The sequence below is a fragment of the Neoarius graeffei genome, chromosome 6 (assembly GCF_027579695.1).
Source record: "Neoarius graeffei isolate fNeoGra1 chromosome 6, fNeoGra1.pri, whole genome shotgun sequence".
In the NCBI taxonomy this organism is placed as follows: domain Eukaryota; kingdom Metazoa; phylum Chordata; class Actinopteri; order Siluriformes; family Ariidae; genus Neoarius; species Neoarius graeffei.
The window spans coordinates 10,864,421-10,886,156 of NC_083574.1; the positions used below are offsets into that span (position 1 = coordinate 10,864,421).

The 21,736-nt window shown below is 38.1% G+C and overlaps 1 protein-coding gene across 21 annotated transcripts in view; it reads right to left on the minus strand.

Annotated features, from left to right (window-relative positions):
• Positions 1 to 21,736, minus strand: part of celf6 (CUGBP Elav-like family member 6) — a 436,542-nt gene that overhangs the window by 402,812 nt on the left and 11,994 nt on the right. For all 21 annotated transcript variants that reach the window (XM_060923308.1, XM_060923302.1, XM_060923296.1 and 18 more), the window contains exon 2: positions 8,393 to 8,475. In XM_060923308.1, coding sequence (XP_060779291.1) covers positions 8,393 to 8,475 — 83 coding nt within the window. The remainder of the gene's footprint in view (positions 1 to 8,392; positions 8,476 to 21,736) is intronic.

The following is a 21,736-nucleotide window of genomic DNA, read 5'->3' on the forward strand; positions in this document are numbered from 1 at the left end:
CCACAACACCGGTAACTCTAACTATGACTGTACCTCTACCTGGATTTAGTTCCAGTCTAGAGCAGAAACACCATAACTATAATCCCGACTATAATATCGCTTGGTCCTGACACTCAGGGAAATAAATGCATGAAACTTAGGAATAGTCATGAAAGTTTTTTCCAAGTAGTAGCACATTATTCCGGGTCATACTGTACGGCTTGGACTCCAACACAACCCATGCACACACTCCGGTGGTTGTATAATACGGATAGATCAGAGATTACGGAAATATAATAAAAAAGGATACAAAATACGGAGTGGTTACGGATTGCTAAAACACTAATTCCTGTTGTGTGAATCAATTGCTCAGTTGTCTAAACTCATTCACTGAATTGAGCATAATTTTGACAAACCATAAACTATCTTCACCTAGTAAAACACTATTTGCAGATCTCAGTCCTTCCTTTTGCAAAACTCTAAACACATTCTCATGCAATAAAACACAGTTGCCACTGTGACGCACTTGTGATGCATAATGGTAACAACAAGTGGCAAAATATGAACACAAATGAAACGTCTCATCCATTGAACACAACGATTCAAAACTGATCACGCTTATTTCTCATCATGTCACGACAACATGACAACCAGTATAAGCCAGTTCAGAGGGCAAGCAGGTTGGTCCTGCAAGCTCATGACAACAATGGATCAGAGACACAGAGGACGAGTGCGTGTAAGAGGAGGTAGAGGCAGAGGACAAGAACGAGGCAGAGAAAGAGGAAGAGTGGCAATTTCTGATGAAATTCTGACTACCGTCATAGACCATGTACTGGTGCATGGCATAACCATGAGGGAGGCAGGCCAAAGAGTCCAGCCAAACGTCAGTCGATTCTCTGTGTCCACCATAATCCGGAGATTCAGACATGAGAACAGGTACAGTCTACTTTACTGTACTGTTTTATCATTGAAAGTTTACAGTACTACTGTAGAACATTACATTACATATATTTTGCACATTCTCTTTTTGCCATACGGGGGTGGGAGGACACCCATGTTCACACCCCAGCAGGAGGCCATTGTAGTTGACATTGTCTATCAAAAAAAATACAGCAACAAATTACTGAAAACCACACAGACTTCGAGGGAATCAATAGTGCGAGCCTTTCCACCATAGACCGTATCCTACATAACAGGATACGAATGAAACAAGTGTACAGAGTGCCCTTTGAACGTAACTCTGAAAGGGTGAAGAAGCTGCAATTTCAGTATGTACAGGTAAGTGTACAGTTAGTTGTGGTACTGTACTATATACAACCCCGATTCCAAAAAAGCTGGGACAAAGTACAAATTGTAAATAAAAACGGAATGCAATAATTTACAAATCTCAAAAACTGATATTGTATTCACAATAGAACATAGACAACATATCAAATGTCGAAAGTGAGACATTTTGAAATTTCATGCCAAATATTGGCTCATTTGAAATTTCATTACAGCAACACATCTCAAAAAAGTTGGGACAGGGGCAATAAGAGGCTGGAAAAGTTAAAGGTACAAAAAAGGAACAGCTGGAGGACCAAATTGCAACTCATTAGGGCAATTGGCAATAGGTCATTAACATGACTGGGTATAAAAAGAGCATCTTGGAGTGGCAGCGGCTCTCAGAAGTAAAGATGGGAAGAGGATCACCAATCCCCCTAATTCTGCGCCGACAAATAGTGGAGCAATATCAGAAAGGAGTTCGACAGTGTAAAATTGCAAAGACTTTGAACATATCGTCATCTACAGTGCATAATATCATCAAAAGTTTCAGAGAATCTGGAAGACTCTATGTGCGTAAGGGTCAAGGCCGGAAAACCATACTGGGTGCCCGTGATCTTCAGGCCCTTAGACGGCACTGCATCACATACAGGCATGCTTCTGTATTGGAAATCACAAAATGGGCTCAGGAATATTTCCAGAGAACATTATCTGTGAACACAATTCACCGTGCCATCCGCCGTTGCCAGCTAAAAGTCTATAGTTCAAAGAAAAAGCCGTATCTAAACATGATCCAGAAGCGCAGACGTCTTCTCTGGGCCAAGGCTCATTTAAAATGGACTGTGGCGAAGTGGAAAACTGTTCTGTGGTCAGACGAATCAAAATTTGAAGTTCTTTATGGAAATCAGGGACGCCGTGTCATTCGGACTAAAGAGGAGAAGGACGACCCAAGTTGTTATCAGCGCTCAGTTCAGAAGCCTGCATCTCTGATGGTATGGGGTTGCATTAGTGCATGTGGCATGGGCAGCTTACACATCTGGAAAGACACTATCAATGCTGAAAGGTATATCCAGGTTCTAGAGCAACATATGCTCCCATCCAGACGACGTCTCTTTCAGGGAAGACCTTGCATTTTCCAACATGACAATGCCAAACCACATACTGCATCAATTACAGCATCATGGCTGCGTAGAAGAAGGGTCCGGGTACTGAACTGGCCAGCCTGCAGTCCAGATCTTTCACCCATAGAAAACATTTGGTGCATCATAAAACGGAAGATACGACAAAAAAGACCTAAGACAGTTGAGCAACTAGAATCCTACATTAGACAAGAATGGGTTAACATTCCTATCCCTAAACTTGAGCAACTTGTCTTCTCAGTCCCCAGACGTTTACAGACTGTTGTAAAGAGAAAAGGGGATGTCTCACAGTGGTAAACATGGCCTTGTCCCAACTTTTTTGAGATGTGTTGTTGTCGTGAAATTTAAAATCACCTAATTTTTCTCTTTAAATGATACATTTTCTCAGTTTAAACATTTGATATGTCATCTATGTTCTATTCTGAATAAAATATGGAATTTTGAAACTTCCACATCATTGCATTCCGTTTTTATTTACAATTTGTACTTTGTCCCAACTTTTTTGGAATCGGGGTTGTACATATTATTGTCAAGTTCAATAGCATCACATTACATATACAATATATGTTAGTGAAGAATGCATACATTGTACTCCACAGCATAGGGCTGTCTCTTTGAAGCACTTACAAAACTATATCCGTCTAATTGTAGAGAATGTTTGAACTGGACGCCATGGAGAGACCCCATGAATTCATTTTTGCTGATGAAGCTGGCTTCAATCTCACCAAGAGAAGAAGGAGAGGCAGGAACATAATTGGCCAGCGAGCCATTGTTGAAGTCCCTGGCCAGCGTGGTGCTAATATAACACTGTGTGCTGCTATAAGCAACCGGGGTGTTCTTCGCCATCATGCCACTCTGGGGCCATATAACACCCAGCACCTTCTCACCTGTCTTGGTGGTCTTAGAGATGTGTTGTCTGCAAGTGAACAGCAGGAACATGAGATGATTGAGCGGCCTATTTATGTTATAATTTGGGACAATGTTAGTTTTCACCGCGCTGTCCAAGTCAGAGAATGGTTCAATATGAATCAGAATTTCATTAACCTATACTTGCCACCGTACTCTCCCTTCCTCAATGCAATAGAGGAGTTTTTCTCTACTTGGAGATGGAAGGTGTACGAGCGACAGCCCTACACCAGGTGTAATCTTCTTGAGGCCATGGAACTACCCTGTGATGACATTGGCGAGGAGATGTGTCAGGGCTGGGTACGGCACACTAGGGGTTTTTCCCCCGTTGCCTGGCAAGGGCAAATATAGCGTGTGATGCGAATGAAGTGCTGTGGTCTGACCCAGCCCAAAGACAGGATGACGCTCAATGAAGCTCAATGATCAACTGTGTAAAGTCGTTTGAGTTTGTTTTTTGTTTTTTTACCTTTTACAGTACATTGTAGGCTGTACACTTTCATTTGTATTTGTCAATTTCAGGATGATTTTTTTTTCACAGTACCTATTACTATAGTTTGTTTGAATGCAGAATACGGGTAAATGCTAAATCCACTGAGTTGTGAAATCTTTTTTTTCTTTACTTTTGGAGATGCAAAATGCATATGCTATACTTTATTGTGACCAATAAACATTTCTCCATGAGCAACATGCCTTGACCACTGTGTTTTCAATTTTTTTTGGTGTAGTGTTGAATGACGGCTCAGCAGTTTTTCTATTTTGACCGATTCGTGCAAGATCTGACAACATTGTTCGGTTTTGAGCACATGTAAAACTATTTTGAGGTGATGGTATGGTTTTGCAAAAAGAATCGGAGGTTTTGTGAATGTAGTCTGAGAAAAGATAGCCTGGGAAATCCCATGCTGCTTTGCACAATCGTTCCGATCTGAAAAGACAGCATGGAAACTATGGTCTAAAGGCTCGCCTGAGTTAGGGAGCCAATCAGAGAGTGGGGAGGGGTGGAAAGACGGTGACGCGTACTACTCGACAAACGGAAGCTTGTAGTTTATTTGGGACTGTTTACGGATCACATTTAACATGGCGGCGAGCGATACGAACCAAACTTTCGATCAAGCTTTAGACACTGTTCTGAATAGTTTAGAGCGAAAGTTTGTTTTAAAAAAAAGAACAGCGTTTGGCGTTACAGTCTTTCGTTGACATGAAGACAGATGCCTTTGCCTTGCTCCCGACAGGGTTTGGTAAAAGTCTCATTTACCAGCTAGCCCCCTTAGTGGCTAAGCAGATGGGGTTTAGCCAAACCCCGGTCGTTGCAGTAGTCTCGCTACTGACTGCCTTGGTGGAAGACCAGGTAAAGGAGGCAGGCAATCTCGGGATTTCTGCAGCACAGCTTGGTCCAGAGCAGGAAAATGCTATCAAGAGTTGCCTCTTCGTCTTCTTCGTCGCTCTAACTACGTCACCGGGTACAACTGCCATGATTGGCCATGGGCTACGTATACGCCAAATGATAGACATTCGCAACGTCCAAAAAACAGCCGTTGACAATCGTAAACCACACCTCCCCTACGAGAAATTCAATAGGCGGATTCCAGACCATATTTCACTTGTGATATGGTCTGGTGTTAAGCAGACTAGAGAAAAGAGTTTTGTGTTTAGAATTTTGAGAAAAGGACAGGAGGATTCAAAAAATGTGTCTTAACAATTGTGAAAAACTGTAATACGGGTGCATCACAGACGCTAATAATTTACAATCAGTCATGGACGTTTCATTATATTACAGATCGGTTATTGATTTCATACGGATGATTCAACATGGATAAAAAATTAAGAAGTTTAAAACAATTAAATGTTTGGACTGCTGAAGTTCATAATTAAAATATCTTAGCTGCATTTATATGTTTACTTTATTAATTTACTATTGATAGTGCATGGAAAATATCAAATACTCGTGAATAAAAGATCCGTGCTTTGTATTATATAATTCTATCTATCTATCTATCTATCTATCTATCTATCTATCTATCTATCTATCTATCTATCTATCTATCTAGTAGTAGTAGTAGTAATAGTTTTATTTTGGTCCATTTACACAAGGAACAAACATATACACAGAGTCAGGGCAGCTAAATCAGAAAGGCACTGTAAAGGCGTAGGCTGAAGCTGAAGCTTATTTTGCCTACCCTTTTTAAAGAAAATACAAAAAAAAAATTAAATACAATTTCAAATTATGGTTTAACAAAGTAAAAGCAATAGATCTTGGGAAAATACATCAACTAAGCGTAAATGTAAATTACCATATCTGCCAAAAAGCCTTATCAAAATTAAGATATATGATGCTTAAGATAGGTAGGCCTATCTTATACACGGACAAATGCATCATGCTAATTTTTGTTGGTATTTGTTTAATACTTTAGTTTTGAACATCTTTTTGAATTTAGTAAGAGATGTACACATTTTTAATTCTTTATCAAGATTATTCCATAGAGTTACCCCTTTTGCCGATATACATTTACCTTTTATGTTGATCCTGACTTTGGATTTTTAAATATTCCTGTCCCCCTAAGGTTGTACTGTGTCTGTCTGGGTACGAACAGCTCCTGCAAGCAGGGTGGAAGCATGTTGTTGTGAGCTTTATACATCAGTACGGCTGTATTTAGATCAACTAGATCTTCAAATTTTAGGATATGTTTACTGATGAAGAGAGGATTTGTAGGTGCAAGATAATGGGTTTGACTGACTATTCTTATGGCTTTCTTTTGTAACATGTAGATAGGTTGTGTAATTGTTTTATATGTGCTCCTCCATACTTCAGCACAGTACATTATATACGGGAGGATGAGAGAGCAGTAGAGTGAGTAGAGTGAGTTACTGTTTACTACACGTTTCATTTTGTATAATATTGCAATTGTTTAAGAGATTTTTCTCTTTACATTATCAATGTGTGGTTTCCAACTAAGTTTATCGTCTATCTATCTATCTATCTATCTATCTATCTATCTATCTATCTATCTATCTATCTATCTATCTATCTATCTGTCTGTCTTTTCTATCTACCAATTTTTCTATCTATCTACCAATTTTTCTATCTATCTATCTATCTATCTATCTATCTATCTATCTATCTATCTATCTATCTATCTATCTATCTATCTATCTATCTATCTATCTATCTATCTGTTCAAGTTCATTGATCTGTCTGTCTGGCTTTTTTCTATCTATCTATCTATCTATCTATCTATCTATCTATCTATCTATCTATCTATCTATCTATCTATCTATCTATCTATCCGTCTGTCTTTTCTATCTATCTATTTTTTCTCTGTCTATCTATCTATCTATCTATCTATCTATCTATCTATCTATCTATCTATCTATCTATCTATCTATCTGTCTGTCTGTCTGTCTTTTCTATCTACCAATTTTTCTGTCTATTTTTTCCATCTATCTATCTATCTATCTATCTATCTATCTATCTATCTATCTATCTATCTATCTATCTGTCTGTCTGTCTGTCTGTCTGTCTGTCTGTCTGTCTATCTATTTTTTCCATCTATCTATCTGTCTGTCTGTCTTTTTTCTATCTATCTATCTATCTATCTATCTATCTATCTATCTATCTATCTATCTATCTATCTATCTTTTTTCTGTCTGTCTGTCTGTCTATTGTTTCCATCTATCTCTATCTATCTAACAGTTATTACAGATTGTTTACGGATTTCATACGGATGATGCATCACGTATAAAAAATGAACAAGTCTAAAACAATTAAACGTTTGGACTGCCGAAGTTCATAATTAAAACATCTTACCTGCATTTATATGTTTACTTTATTAATTTACGATTGATAGTTCATGGAAAAATTGGCACATATCTGTGAAAAGATCCGTGCTTTGTATTATATTTTTTTATTTTCTGTGAATCCGTATTCTGTGACTTCATGATGCAACAAGGATGTACAAAGATACCCGGGGTCGCTGAAAATAACACGCGCTCAGACAACGTCACATGTAAACAATCACCTGATTGGTCAGATGTTTTATTGGATCAGGTCCAGGCAGGCCTGGAAAAATCGCTCCAGAAGCAATTTCACCGATACGGATAAACCCAGGCCTGGGCTATAGGGATCGTTATCAGTCTGGTGTGAGCATCGACCACATAAACTGCAGGGGACCCATTTATTTATAGTTATCGTTATAGTTGTAGTTATCGGTATTGTAGGACCGGGCCTTTAGATTATGTGGAGCGTCTGCAGTACAAGTCCATGTGTATAAGCTGTTGCTATAGAAACAATATTAAAAAAAAAAAGCCAGAGCTGCTGTCCAAGCCGTATTGTTATACAAAAATAAATTAACTTCTAACCAATCAGAAATGAGAACTCAAGTACGCTGTCTCAAGTGTAACTTGTTATCATGTACAGTATATTGTATATCATCTGATCTCACACTGTTATCTAAACACCGTGGCGTATTTTTTTTATATATTGTAAACTTATTGTTCATGATCTGTGGCCTATATTTTCACGGTTTGTATTGTCCTTTATTGTCTGTGCTAGTGCTTTCCTGTGATACATCACTGAAAGTGTGTCTGTAAGTATGAATTGAACACAGCACAAGACAAGAGTGAACTTTTGTTTCAGTAGATAAAAGGAATAAAAAATAAAAAAAAAGTCCAGAGTGAGAATCCTAATTCAGGCAGCAACAGCAAACACTGGAGACAAGAACCTGCCGTATCCGCCATAAAAGCCAAGCTAGCCAACAAGGAGTTTGAAAAACTTTTGCTTTAAAGTGCATTCTGAAGATGAAGATTGCTTCTGACAACATCTAAGGTCAGGCGCAGTGGGTTTTGAAAGTGCTGTGTGTTGGTGGAGAGGAGTGCTACGCCTCCACACCCACGTAAGGACCAGGAGAAGCCTCATGGAGCATCATTAAGGAGAATAGCGAGATCACACGGCATCGAGACTGAGCAGGCATGGCACACAGCCAGTCATCTCCACAAACACAGGCCTTCGATTAACATAATTTGTATTGGTTAGATGATGGGTTCAGCTGAGGACTCAGCAACCGAGCAGGAGAGAGAGAGAGAGGAGGAAAGAAGAAAGAGAGGGAACGTACCCCAGGCAAAGTCTTCTGCTCATGGAGAGCGCTCTGGGCCTTCAGCGCAGACTCCCTGGCACAGTAAGTTAGAAAGGCACATCCTGTACACACACACACACACACACACACACACACACCACAATTAGGCAGCAAGTCAGTGATGCATCATTGTATTATTCTGAAAAGGTAAAAACAACAACAGCAACAAAAAACATTCATTTCCCAAAGCCTGAAGGCAATCAAAAGAAGGAACGAGAAAAGAAATCCATGCAGATGTCTGGCAATTAATTTTTTTGTTTGCTTGGGTTTTTGTGTGTTTGTTTGTTGATGTTTGTTTAATTGTGTCTGATAAGAGTCTGTTTGTTTAATTGTGTCTGGTAAGAGTCTGTTTGTTTAATTGTGTCTGGTAAGAGTCTGTTTGTTTGTTTGGTTTTGTCTTTGTTGAGTAAGGGGTTTTTTTTCTGTTTAATTTATCATCTGGTAATTTTTTGTTTTGTTTTGTTTTGTCTTGTCTTTATTGTTAAACTATTTGTTATGGTACACTGAGCTTTTTTTCTACTTTAGACATTTTATCTATTTATTTGTTTATATAATTTACAGTCTTTTCTGGTTTAAAATGCTGTTTTTTTATTTTATGTTTACTATTTAAATCTTATGTCTGTTGTTGTCGTTTACTGTTTAACTCTGTTTCTTGTTTTAACTCTCTTTGCGGTTTCTTTTTACCCAGTTATTTATTTTTTTTATTTCTATCTATCTATCTATCTATCTATCTATCTATCTATCTATCTATCTATCTATCTATCTATCTATCTATCTATCTATTTTTCTGTTTATCATCTGGCACTTTTTTGTTTTGTCTTGTCTTTATTGTTAAACTATTTGTTATGGTACACCAAGCTTCTTTTTTTCTTTAGGCATTTTATCTATTTATTTGTTTGTATATTTTACAGTCTTTTCTGGTTTAAAATGCTGTTTTTAATTTTGTTCACTGTTTTAACTCTTTTTTATGTTTGTTGTTTTTATTTACTGTTTAAGTCTGTTTCTTGTTTTGACTCTTTGTGGTTTAACTTTATCCATTCATTCATATCTATCTATCTATCTATCTATCTATCTATCTATCTATCTATCTATCTATCTATCTATCTATCTATCTTTTTCTGTTTAATTTATCATCTGGTACTTTTTTTGTTTTGTTTTGTCTTGTCTTTATTGTTAAACTATTTGTTATGGTACACCAACCTTTTTTTAGGCATTTTATCTATTTGTTTGTATAATTTACAGTCTTTTCTGATTTATTTTTTTTTTACGTTTACTGTTTAACTCTATGTCTGTTGTTGTTTACTGTTTAACTCTCTGTTTTGATTCTTTTTGTGGTTTAACCTTTTTATCCAGTTATTTTTTCTATCTATCTATCTATCTATCTATCTATCTATCTATCTATCTATCTATCTATCTATCTATCTATCTATCTATCTATCTATCTGTTAAATTTATCATCTGGTGCTATTTACTGTTTAACTCTTTTTTTTATGTCTGTTGTTGTTTACTGTTTAACTCGGTTTCTTGTTTTGACTCTTTTTGTGGTTTAACCTTTTATCCAATTCTTTTTTCTATCTATCTATCTATCTATCTATCTATCTATCTATCTATCTATCTATCTATCTATCTATCTATCTATCTATCTGGCACTTTTTTGTCTTGTTTTTATTGTTAAACTATCTGTAATGGTACACTGAGCTTTTTTTTCTTTAGACATTTTTATCTATTTGTTTGTATAATTTAGTCTTTTCTGGTTTAAAATGCTGTTTTTTAATGTTTACTGTTTAACTCTGTTTCTTGTTTTGACTCTTTGTGGTTTGACTTTTTTATCCAATCATATCTATCTATCTATCTATCTATCTATCTATCTATCTATCTATCTATCTATCTATCTATCTATCTATCTATCTATCTATCTATCTATCTAGTTTAACTCTTTTTCCTGGTTTCCCTCTTTGTCTGGTGTTTCTTTAGTACTTTTTCTGGTTTGACTTTTTCTGGTAGGTTTTTTTTTCAGTTTATCTCGTTTTGTGGTTTAATGCTTATGAAGCTTATTATTATTATTATTATTATTATTATTATTATTATTATTATTATTATTATTATGTCTAATCTGTATACTGCAATAAAAACATAATTTATATTTTAGGTTTGCAATTCATAAACACAGAATAATAAACGAACAGCACACAGTGAAATAAATAGAGACAAAGGATTCATCTTAACAGGCTCCTGTAAGGCTCTTACACACTCCACGATGATGTCGTGTGCAGGAGATGTCGAGGTAATACAAGCAAGTCTGACTTAACCGCAGAGCAAAAAAAAAGCTTTACATCCTTAATTTCCAAAGAACAGCCACGTCCACTCCTGATAACCATTTTACATTTTTTAAAAATGTACTTACAGGATAATAAATTGTTTGAGTTTGTAAATTTAAAAGCAGCATAATAAATTCAACAGTTCTGCTGTCAGGAAACCACAGTCAGTTGTGCTCACAGGAAGTAGATCAGTGCTACAGTAAGATCCAGCGAGTGAGCAGACACTAGATCGCCTCCGTATTATTCTTTACAATAAAGTTCGATAAAGAGTTATTCCCCTCAGTGATACACAGCTTTCCCAGGGGAACACAAGCACTAAAATCATCCATCAGTCCTAAACTAGCCTGAAAAATTAATCAGTACACTGACACTAAGTGTGTCTCAGTTACGCAGAATTCTGACCTGTAAGATTTGCTGTAATCATAGCTCATAACTTCCAACCAGAGGAATACACACACACACACACACACACACACACACACACACACACACACACAGTATTGTGCAAAAGTCTTAGGCATGTGTAAAGAAATGGTGTAGACCAAAAATGGCTTAAAAAATAATGAAATGTAATGTTTCAACATTAAAAAAATACAGTAATCAGTAAGCCATAATAAATGAAACAAAGTCAATATTTGGTGTGAGACGACCCTTTGTTTAAAAAAAAAAAAAAATACTAGAAAAGCACTCGGAGAGCGCAGATCGCCAAGAACCCTTTAAAAAATTCCGGGATCCAGGAAGACGGTGATCCGGATCACCGCCAAAATTTAACGGATTGTTACTTGTGCCCAGTCACACCTCTGGAAAAAATTTCAGAGCAATCCGTTCATAACTTTTTCCGTAATGTTGCTAACAGACAAACCAACAAACAAACAAACAAACAAACAAACGCTACCGAAAACATAACCTCCTTGGCGGAGGTAATAACTAGAATGCATTTCCAGAGAAAATGCAAAAGTGTGCTTGCTCAGGTGCGCCGCCATGGCGACCCGGCAAGAGAGGCAACCGCACGCCCACACGGCAAGTTTTGTGTCAACACGCGAAAGTTTCTCTGTAAAGAGATATGACCCAAAACACATTTTTGCTCATTGTGGCGCCCCCTAGTAGCCAAATGACACCATATTTGATGAGGGTATATGAACTGGTGCCGAAAGTCATCTCAACAAATATGGTCTTGATACGTCAAAGCGTTTCTGAGATATGAGCCAAAATACATTTTTGCTAATTGTGACGCCCCCTAGTGGCCAAATGACACCATATTTGATAAGGGTAGTTTGGATGGTGTCCAAAATCATGCCACTAAATATGGTCTTGATATGTCAAAGTGTTTCCGTGATATGAGCTCACTTCCTGTTTGGTGGCTTCGTCATCGATTTTGATTGGCTGCCACGGACGAACGCTTCGACGTATGAGAGCAAAACGAATAAAATTCATTAGGCATGGACTGGAGATCATGTGTGCCAAGTTTCGTGATGATCGGATAAAACGTGCGGCCAGGGTCACTCTACCTTCACTTTGGACAAAAGTCAAAATGGCGGAAACTCTAATTAGGCGGAGAATGACGTCATGGGTGCGTTGGAATCGTCTAGCTCCAAGGATTCCAATGGCACCAGACTTATGAAAATCGGACATAAGGATCAAAAGTTACGTGCATGAACGCATGTAAGACTGTGATCAGTTGGTGGCGTTAGAGCATGAGATGTACCAACATGAAACTCGATGAAATCAATCAGGGTCCACTCCTCTATCAGTATACCAAGTTTCATGACTTTAAACCTTACGGTTTGGCCTACAGAAGGAAAAATCTGTTTTTTGCGTCTCGCGCCCATTCATTTCAATGGGGAAAAATTAATCCTTTAAAAAAATCTGGGATCCAGAAGGTGATCCGGATCACCGCCAAAATGTAATGGATTGTTGCTTGTGCCCAGTCACACCTCTGGAAAAAATTTCAGAGCAATCCGTTCATTACTTTTTCCGTAATGTTGCTAACAGACAAACCAACCAACCAACAAACAAACAAACAAACAAACAAACCAACACTACTGAAAACATAACCTCCTTGGCGGAGGTAACTAGTCTCAGGTCCAATGAGTGCAGTTTTATAAGGAAATGAGCTGTAGGTTTTACTGAGCATCTTCCAGAACCAGCCACGGTTCTTCTGGACACTTTGACTGTCACACTTGCGTCTTCATTTCGCACCAAAACCCAGCAGCCTTCATTATGTTTTATTTTTTAATCTGAAAAGTGCTCTCTTGTGTACTCAAACACATTACAAACATGTTTTTTTTTTCCTTCTGTAATGTTTAATTTTGTGCTGGAAAAAAAAAACCCGAATGTTTGGAACTCAAAAATATTTTTGTACTGACTCAATAATGTAGAAGTAATAAAACAGAAATCTATACCAAAGTTTGCATGAAACAAAAAAAAGGGTGCCTAAGACTTTTGCACAACACTGTACAAACTCTGTAAATGCAGTCAAAAATCTCTGGAACTCCATCAAAGATCAATATTAATCACATATACTGTATGAGACACTATTAATTACCCTTATAAAAAAGAAGTACACTTCAAGTTCATTTTATTAAGTATGCTTAAGTACGTCAAGTTAAAGTATATTTCTTTAAGTATACTTTTGTGTACCAAGTATACTGATATCAATGTACTTACAGCATACTTGTAAGTAAACTAATCTAATACTTATTGGGATTAAATTGGCCCACTTTTAGTTTATAAAAAGTATACTTTAAGTCTAAGAGAAGTAAACTTTGAGTATACGGTGAGTATTTTTTTTTTATTTTGTACTGCAAGTATACCACAAGCAAACTTATATACTAATAGTTTACTAGTTCTATACTTGTAGTCCACTCTTTAGTTTACAAATGCATACTTCATAGTATACTGGAAATATGCTATGAGTTTACTTGTTTTATACTTCTAGTCCACTTTTTAGCTTATAAAAGTATACTTTATAGCATATTGGAAATATACTATTAGTTACTGGTTATATACATCTAGTCCACATTTTAGTTTTGAAGTATACTGCAATTACTCTTCTAGGTATACTATTAGTTTTCTAGCCATAACCCTTACCTCATACACACTACCAGTAGACAACTTAAGTGTTTTGTACCTTTAGTTACTATGAAGTTATAAAGGTAAGAATTCACAAAATAACAACAGATACTCAGGATTAAGAGCATATTCCATCCATCCATTATCTGTAGTCGCTTATCCGGTCCTACAGGGTCGCAGGCAAGCTGGATCCTATCCCGGCAAGAGGCAGGGTACACCCTAGACAAGTCACCAGGTCATCACAGGGCTGACACATAGACACAGACAACCATTCACACCTACGGTCAATTTAGAGTCACCAGTTAACCTAACCTGCATGTCTTTGGACTGTGGGGGAAACCGGAGCACCCGGAGGAAACCCACGCGGACACGGGGAGAACATGCAAACTCTGCACAGAAAGGCCCTCGCCGGCCACGGGGCTCGAACCCGGACCTTCTTGCTGTGAGGCGACAGCGCTAACCACTACACCACCGTGCCGCCCCTAAGAACATGTTCATTTTCTTTAAAAATCAAAATTCAAAGCAACATCGTATTAAAAGTATGAAAACATGGCAATGAGAGATGAAATTGACATCCAAGCTCTGAAGAAAAATAAATAAATTTTATTATCCCACTCAGGAGAAATAAAAAAAAAATAAATAAATAGATAAAACCTTATATGGAACCACAGACATACCTAAGAGTCAACAATGCTGAAGCACAACTACAGGGCAAGTCCACTTAAACACAAGGCACAAGTATTTTAATACTTTATTACACTTTTGTTAAGTATATCTTGATCAAAGTTTAAGTATAAGCTTAATATACTTAGACTCTTCTATATACTTTTCAGTAGAAGCCAAGTATACTTATGTATAACTTTATTAAGTATATCTCTGACAAGTAAATAAAAAGTAAACTGAAAGCATACTCTCTTATTTTTAGTTGAAAAGAAGTATACTAGAAGCACACGTGAATAAACTTTTTTGTAAGGGTAGTTAACAATTTCATCCCTTTAACATCCAAGACAGGTTAAAGTATCTTAAAGAACCGAACTTTTTTATGGATAAAAGAATTAACTTCATTTCTTAAAGTAAGCTATAGGTGTATCGATGAAGCTATGAGTGCTCAGTCAGCTTATCCTTCAAACCCACGGCACATTTTCTCTACAGTAGAGCACATCAAATTACCTCAAACGCTTTAATTAATTTGTGGAGTCAAAAGAGTGAATTAAAACTGTGTGATAAAATAGCCAACATCCCACCAACATGGGTATTCATGATTATTCCATCCATATTCACTGGATATGAGCAATTGCATGCTCTGATTGGTTACTCTACTACTAGGATATCAGCTCATATACCATGAGTAGACAAAAACAAAATGGCGGTGCATATTGCTGAACCAACCGAGGACGAAATAAAAACTCTACTCAAAGACAAAACCCAAAAAATATACAAAAAAAGCAACAAAATATGGAAGCATTTGATGGTAAGAGGATATTTTTAAGAATTATTATTATTATTATTATTATTATTGCATTTTTCACAAATTGTTACTGTCATTTCGCTGGGTTGTTTACGCTCTAAGCCAGGGGTCATCAAACTACGGCCCGCGGGCCGACTCCGGCCCGCCACCCCCCTTTGACCGGCCCCCAGCACCCCTGCCCCCCACCACTTGAACCGGCCCTATGAGGCAATCCCCAAAAGTGGTCATGGCCTATTTTTTTAAATTGCTTTTTGGCAAATAATAACATGTCTGCATCTTGTATTTTGTTGATTTTATCAGTTAAAATTGATATTTAGTTATAAAATGAACTATTCATATTTTCCGAATTTTCATCATATGCTCGCGATCAAGCAGTGACAGGCAGCGCACGCGCAGAGAACGGTCAGTGTTCAGGACAGCAAAATGGCTAGCGGTAAGCTGACAGAGAGTGCAGAGTTTTTAAAGAACAGTGGAACACCGATTATTTTTTCGTTCAGTGTAAGGACCGTGCAGTTTGTCTTGTATGTAAAGAAAGTGTGTCGGTTTTCAAAGAATATAATCTGCATCGTCACTACGAAACCCGTCACAAAGAGTATGCTAGTTTGCAAGGGCAAACAAGAGAAGACAGGATTCGGAGGATGAAATGCGGACTGGCTGCACAACAGAATGTACTCCTTCGCCAAACCCAGATCAACCAGGCTGCTGTCCAAGCTAGCTATAAGGCAGCTCACCTACTAGCTACCCATGGAAAGCTGTTTACTGATGGGGACTTTGTTAAAGTATGCATGCTTGCTGTGGCCGAGGAGGCGTGTCCCGACAAGAAGGATGCGCTCAACGCGGTGAGTCTCTCCGCACCTACTATGACCAGGCGAACCGAAGATTTGGGGGACAACGTGTATGACCAGCTGAATGAGAGAGCGTCAGAATTCGTTTTTTGCTTTGGCCATAGATGAGAGCAATGACGTGCAGGACACAGCACAACTGCTGTGATCTATTGCTCATATTATTATAATTTCACTGTTTTTTTTTAAATGTATTTATTTTATAGGCCTATTTATTTGACCTTTATTAAGTGCTGCACACAATTATTATTAATATTATTAATAATATCAACAGGCCTACCTACAATTATAATTTTCCACTCACCTTTGCCAGTGTCAATCACCTCAACTAGGCAGATGTTTCTTACCTTGACAGCTTTGATGTTATTTTTATTAGAAAATAAATAAATGGAATATCTGTGGTATTTCAAATTAAAACAAAGTGTGAAGACTCGATTACTACTTTTGCAAACCACTAGTAAAGATAAACAAATATGTGCCAGGAATCAAGTGTTGATATAGTAGTGTTGATATAGTAGTGGGGATATAGTAGTGTGGGATATAGTAGTGTGGGATATAGTAGTGTGGGATATAGTAGTGGGGGATATAGTAGTGGGGATATAGTAGTGGGGGGATATAGTAGTGTGGGATATAGTAGTGGGGGATATAGTAGTGGGGATATAGTAGTGGGGATATAGTAGTGGGGATATAGTAGTGGGGGGATATAGTAGTGTGGGATATAGTAGTGGGGGGATATAGTAGTGTGGGGATATAGTAGTGGGGGATATAGTAGTGGGGGATATAGTAGTGTGGGATATAGTAGTGGGGATATCGTAGTGGGGATATAGTAGTGGGGATATAGTAGTGGGGGATATAGTAGTGGGGGATATAGTAGTGGGGGATATAGTAGTGTGGGATATAGTAGTGGGGATATCGTAGTGGGGATATAGTAGTGGGGATATAGTAGTGGGGGATATAGTAGTGGGGGATATAGTAGTGGGGGATATAGTAGTGGGAGATATAGTAGTGGGGGATATAGTAGTGGGGGATATAGTAGTGGGGGATATAGTAGTGGGGGATATAGTAGTGGGGGATATAGTAGTGGGAGATATAGTAGTGGGGGATATAGTAGTGGGGATATAGTAGTGGGGGATATAGTAGTGGGGGATATAGTAGTGGGGGATATAGTAGTGGGGATATAGTAGTGGGGGATATAGTAGTGGGGGATATAGTAGTGTGGGATATAGTAGTGGGGGATATAGTAGTGGGGATATAGTAGTGGGGATATAGTAGTGTGGGATATCGTAGTGGGGATATAGTAGTGGGGATATAGTAGTGGGGATATAGTAGTGGGGATATAGTAGTGTGGGATATAGTAGTGGGGGATATAGTAGTGGGGGATATAGTAGTGGGGATATAGTAGTGGGGGGATATAGTAGTGTGGGATATAGTAGTGGGGGATATAGTAGTGGGGGATATAGTAGTGGGGGATATAGTAGTGGGGATATCGTAGTGGGGATATAGTAGTGGGGGATATAGTAGTGGGGGATATAGTAGTGGGGGATATAGTAGTGGGGGATATAGTAGTGGGGGATATAGTAGTGGGGGATATAGTAGTGGGGATATAGTAGTGGGGGATATAGTAGTGGGGGATATAGTAGTGGGGGATATAGTAGTGGGGATATAGTAGTGGGGGATATAGTAGTGGGGGATATAGTAGTGGGGGATATAGTAGTGGGGGATATAGTAGTGTGGGATATAGTGGGGGGATATAGTAGTGGGGGATATAGTAGTGGGGGATATAGTAGTGTTGATATAGTAGTGGGAATATAGTAGTGTTGATATGGTAGTGGGGATATAGTAGTGGGGGATATAGTAGTGGGGGGATATAGTAGTGGGGATATAGTAGTGGGGGGATATAGTAGTGTGGGATATAGTAGGGGGGGATATAGTAGTGGGGGATATAGTAGTGGGGATGGCTGTGCCAGGCTAGTAATCTCTACTACACAATGAGGCCTGCTGGTGGTCATATTTGTCTGGGTCATACAATTCTATGTTATATAGCTGACCCGACCCCGGCCCCCCATCACAGTCAGGAACGACAATGTGGCCCCCAGAGAAAAAAGTTTGGTGACCCCTGTTCTAAGCAGAAACGATTGTTTTGTATAAAGTTTTTATTGATTGAATTTGCAAAAAATAAAATACAAATGCTCTGTTTCTCAAAATCCAGCGAATGTGGATAGAATAAAATAGTTATTCCACTCAATCTCGGTGCTATGTGCCTCGTCGGCTATCAGCTCACGTACGACTCAATTTGGTGGAATAACTGTTAAATATTTCATGAGTATTATGGCTTCAACTTCAATTAACAGTTGGTGTGTAATATTTAAAAATATTTTAAAAAACAATAATAATTGAAATGTAAAATAACACGATGTGCTGGATCAAGTGCTATTTTATAAGCTGGTGAATGATGCGTGTGGAAGCCATGTTGTTAAATTAGGCCTATTCATACAGCAATATATTGAGAATATACTAAACTCCTGATAGATTCTTGATAGATACTTGCCATGTTCTTATTCATATATCATATTAGTATTTGTTATTTTTAGCTCATCCGGCCGACAAGGGGATGAGCTTATCCCATCATGGGTTGTTCATCGTCTGTCTGGTGTCGTCCACATTTCACGAAAATCGCTTCTTTTCTCTCAGTTCTTGACTGATTTTTATTCTTTTTGGCAGGAAGGTAGGTCTGCCTGGGCTGCATATGGCTTCTACACAAATTTGCATAATTGTAATTAGGAAGCAAGATATGGAGTGATTAAAGGAGAACTGAAGGCATTTTTTTATCATCAAAATTCAATTTCTCATTTTATTAAATATACTGTAGGAATGCATTTTTGATCGCTATTTTGTCGCTGCTATAGCAAGTTATGAGTGTTTGAAATATTCTATGTAATATATCAATCCATATGTCAAAGCAATGGCCGTAAACGAGATTTACTGATACCTGTGTGAGACATCGTAGGACGGAAGTGAAACGTACAGTGGAAATCAAAGTGACCGACATCTGCCAACGTCGTCAAAAGACGCATGCACCCTCTTTCGAATGCTGATGTAATCAAGCCGGAAGTTTTGTTTGTTTTGATAGCAATCAGGAAAGTTTGAAAAAAAGTAGGCAGTAATCGTCATTTAAACTCGTTTTTGTGCAATATTTCATTTGGAAAACAGTTTTCAAAATGGCGGCACTGACACCTGGCTGGCACTTCACCTTTCGAAGTCTCGCACAAGTCTCGTGAAGATCGCGCAGATAAGCGACGCCTGCCGTGGACCAAACGAACTAAATTCAACGTGGCTCAAAACTGAATAGGCCAAAAAGTATATTTAATTGCAATTATTTGCCAATACGAGTCATGATATAAGGTTACTAAAACCAAAAACATAATCGAATAACATGTTAATTAAGAAATAAAGCAAGTTTTAAAATGACTTGAGTCCTCCTTTAAGCCCTAATGAGCAGTTTCCATACAAATCGCTTCTTCTCCCTCAATTCTTCACTGATTTTGATTCTTTCTGGTATGAAGGTAGGTGGACCTAGGGTGCATATAACTTCTAATCAGATTTGCTTCATTACAATTATTAATGATGTTCATAGTGGACTAATTAGTCCTTAATGAGCAGTTCAACAAAAAATTGCTTCTTCTCCGTCAATTCTTTGCTGTTTTGGATTCTTTCTGGCAAATAGGTCGGTATTCCTAGGGTGTATATATAGCTTGTATATAGTGTACATACCGTAGCTTGCAACATTTATTGTGCAAGGTGACCCACTTTAGATAATTCCTTCTGGACTAAACAGAGCCGGAGTGAGCTACGCTGTCATTGACGGTCTCGTTTATTTTTTTAATTGTCTTGGATGCTTTTACTCAAGTAAACTCTGGCAACCTTGGCTGTGTGAACTGCAGGTAATTTTAATAATCTGAAAATCAGCTTTAATCATGCGTGTAAGCCAACCCTGAATAGGAACTTGTATTCATTACTGAATAAATATCGACATAATCTTTGGACTTAAGCCACCAACATGGAATAAAACTCTATGTTTTATCTCCGCAAACATAAAAACAAATCAGTGTCAAGCCCAGTCAGTGCACCTGAGGATGTGTGAGGACACAAGAAGAACCTAACCTAATAGAGAAATATTCCAGTGCTACACAATTCCATTAAAACACACACACACACACACACACACAACCAGGCTTTGCTATGATGAGGTGGAACAAATGCAGTAATAATCTCCAGATCTGTGCTAAGTGGTTAGCGATGTAATGTCTGACTAAAACTTGCTGAAATGTTCAAGGAATACGAACAAAGTGAGAACTCTCGACAATCAAGCTATTTAATCAGGGCTCATTGTCATGCTCTCTGCTTAAATAAATGTAAATAGGAAAATAAAATGGCAGGGGGAGGAAAAAAAATCAAGCATTTTAATTTCAAATCTTTTTGTAAAGCACTGCTGCAACCGTAATCGTTGCAACACAACAAACAAGTTCCTGTACAGAACTGAATTAATTTACATTCTAATGATGCCTAATTAGAAATTTTGATTTTGGAAAGGGAAAAAAAAAAGTGTCACACAGATGCAGATGTGGTAATAATCATGATAATCCCTTGAGCTACATGTTAATCATGATAACCTGCAGGAATATATGAGAGTGTGTGGGGAATGTTTAAAGTATACCAAAATTACTAGCTTAAGGCCCGGTCCCACAATACGGATAACTATAATGATAACTATAAATAAATCGGGCGGCACGGTGGTGTAGTGGTTAGCGCTGTCGCCTCACAGCAAGAAGGTCCGGGTTCAAGCCCCGTGGCCGGCGACGGCCTTTCTGTGTAGAGTTTGCATGTTGTCCATGTGGGTTTCCTCCGGGTGCTCCGGTTTCCCCCACAGTCCAAAGACATGCAGGTTAGGTTAACTGGTGACTCTAAATTGACCGTGAGTGTGAATGGTTGTCTGTGTCTATGTGTCAGCCCTGTGATGACCTGGCGACTTGTCCAGGGTGTACCCCGCCTTTCGCCCGTAGTCAGCTGGGATAGGCTCCAGCTTGCCTGCGACCCTGTAGAACAGGATAAAGCGGCTACAGATAATGAGATGAGATGAATTTTTTCTTCCGTTTGAAATTGGTAACCAATCTGTAATATATTAAAACGTCCGTGATCGATCCATAAATTATCAGCATCCGTATTAAAATCCATAACCATGCTGTATTTTTTTTATTATATTTCTGTAATCTGTGACCTATCTGTATTATATCAACCACCGGAGTGTGTACATGGGTTGTTTTGGAGTCCAAGCTGTACAGTATGACCCCGGAATAATGTGCTACTGCTTGGAAAAATCTTCCATGACTATTCCTACTGTAAGTTGCACATATTTATTTCCCTAAGTGTCAGGACCAAGCGATATTATAGTCGGGATTATAGTTGTGGTGTTTCTGCTTCAGACTGGAACTAAATCCAGGTGTAGGTACAGTCATAGTTGTAGTTATAGGTACGGTATATTTATAGTTATTGGTGTTGTGGGACCGGGCCCTTAACCCCAAATGAGCTGAAGATTTCTCTGTAAATGAAGAGAACAGATATGGCG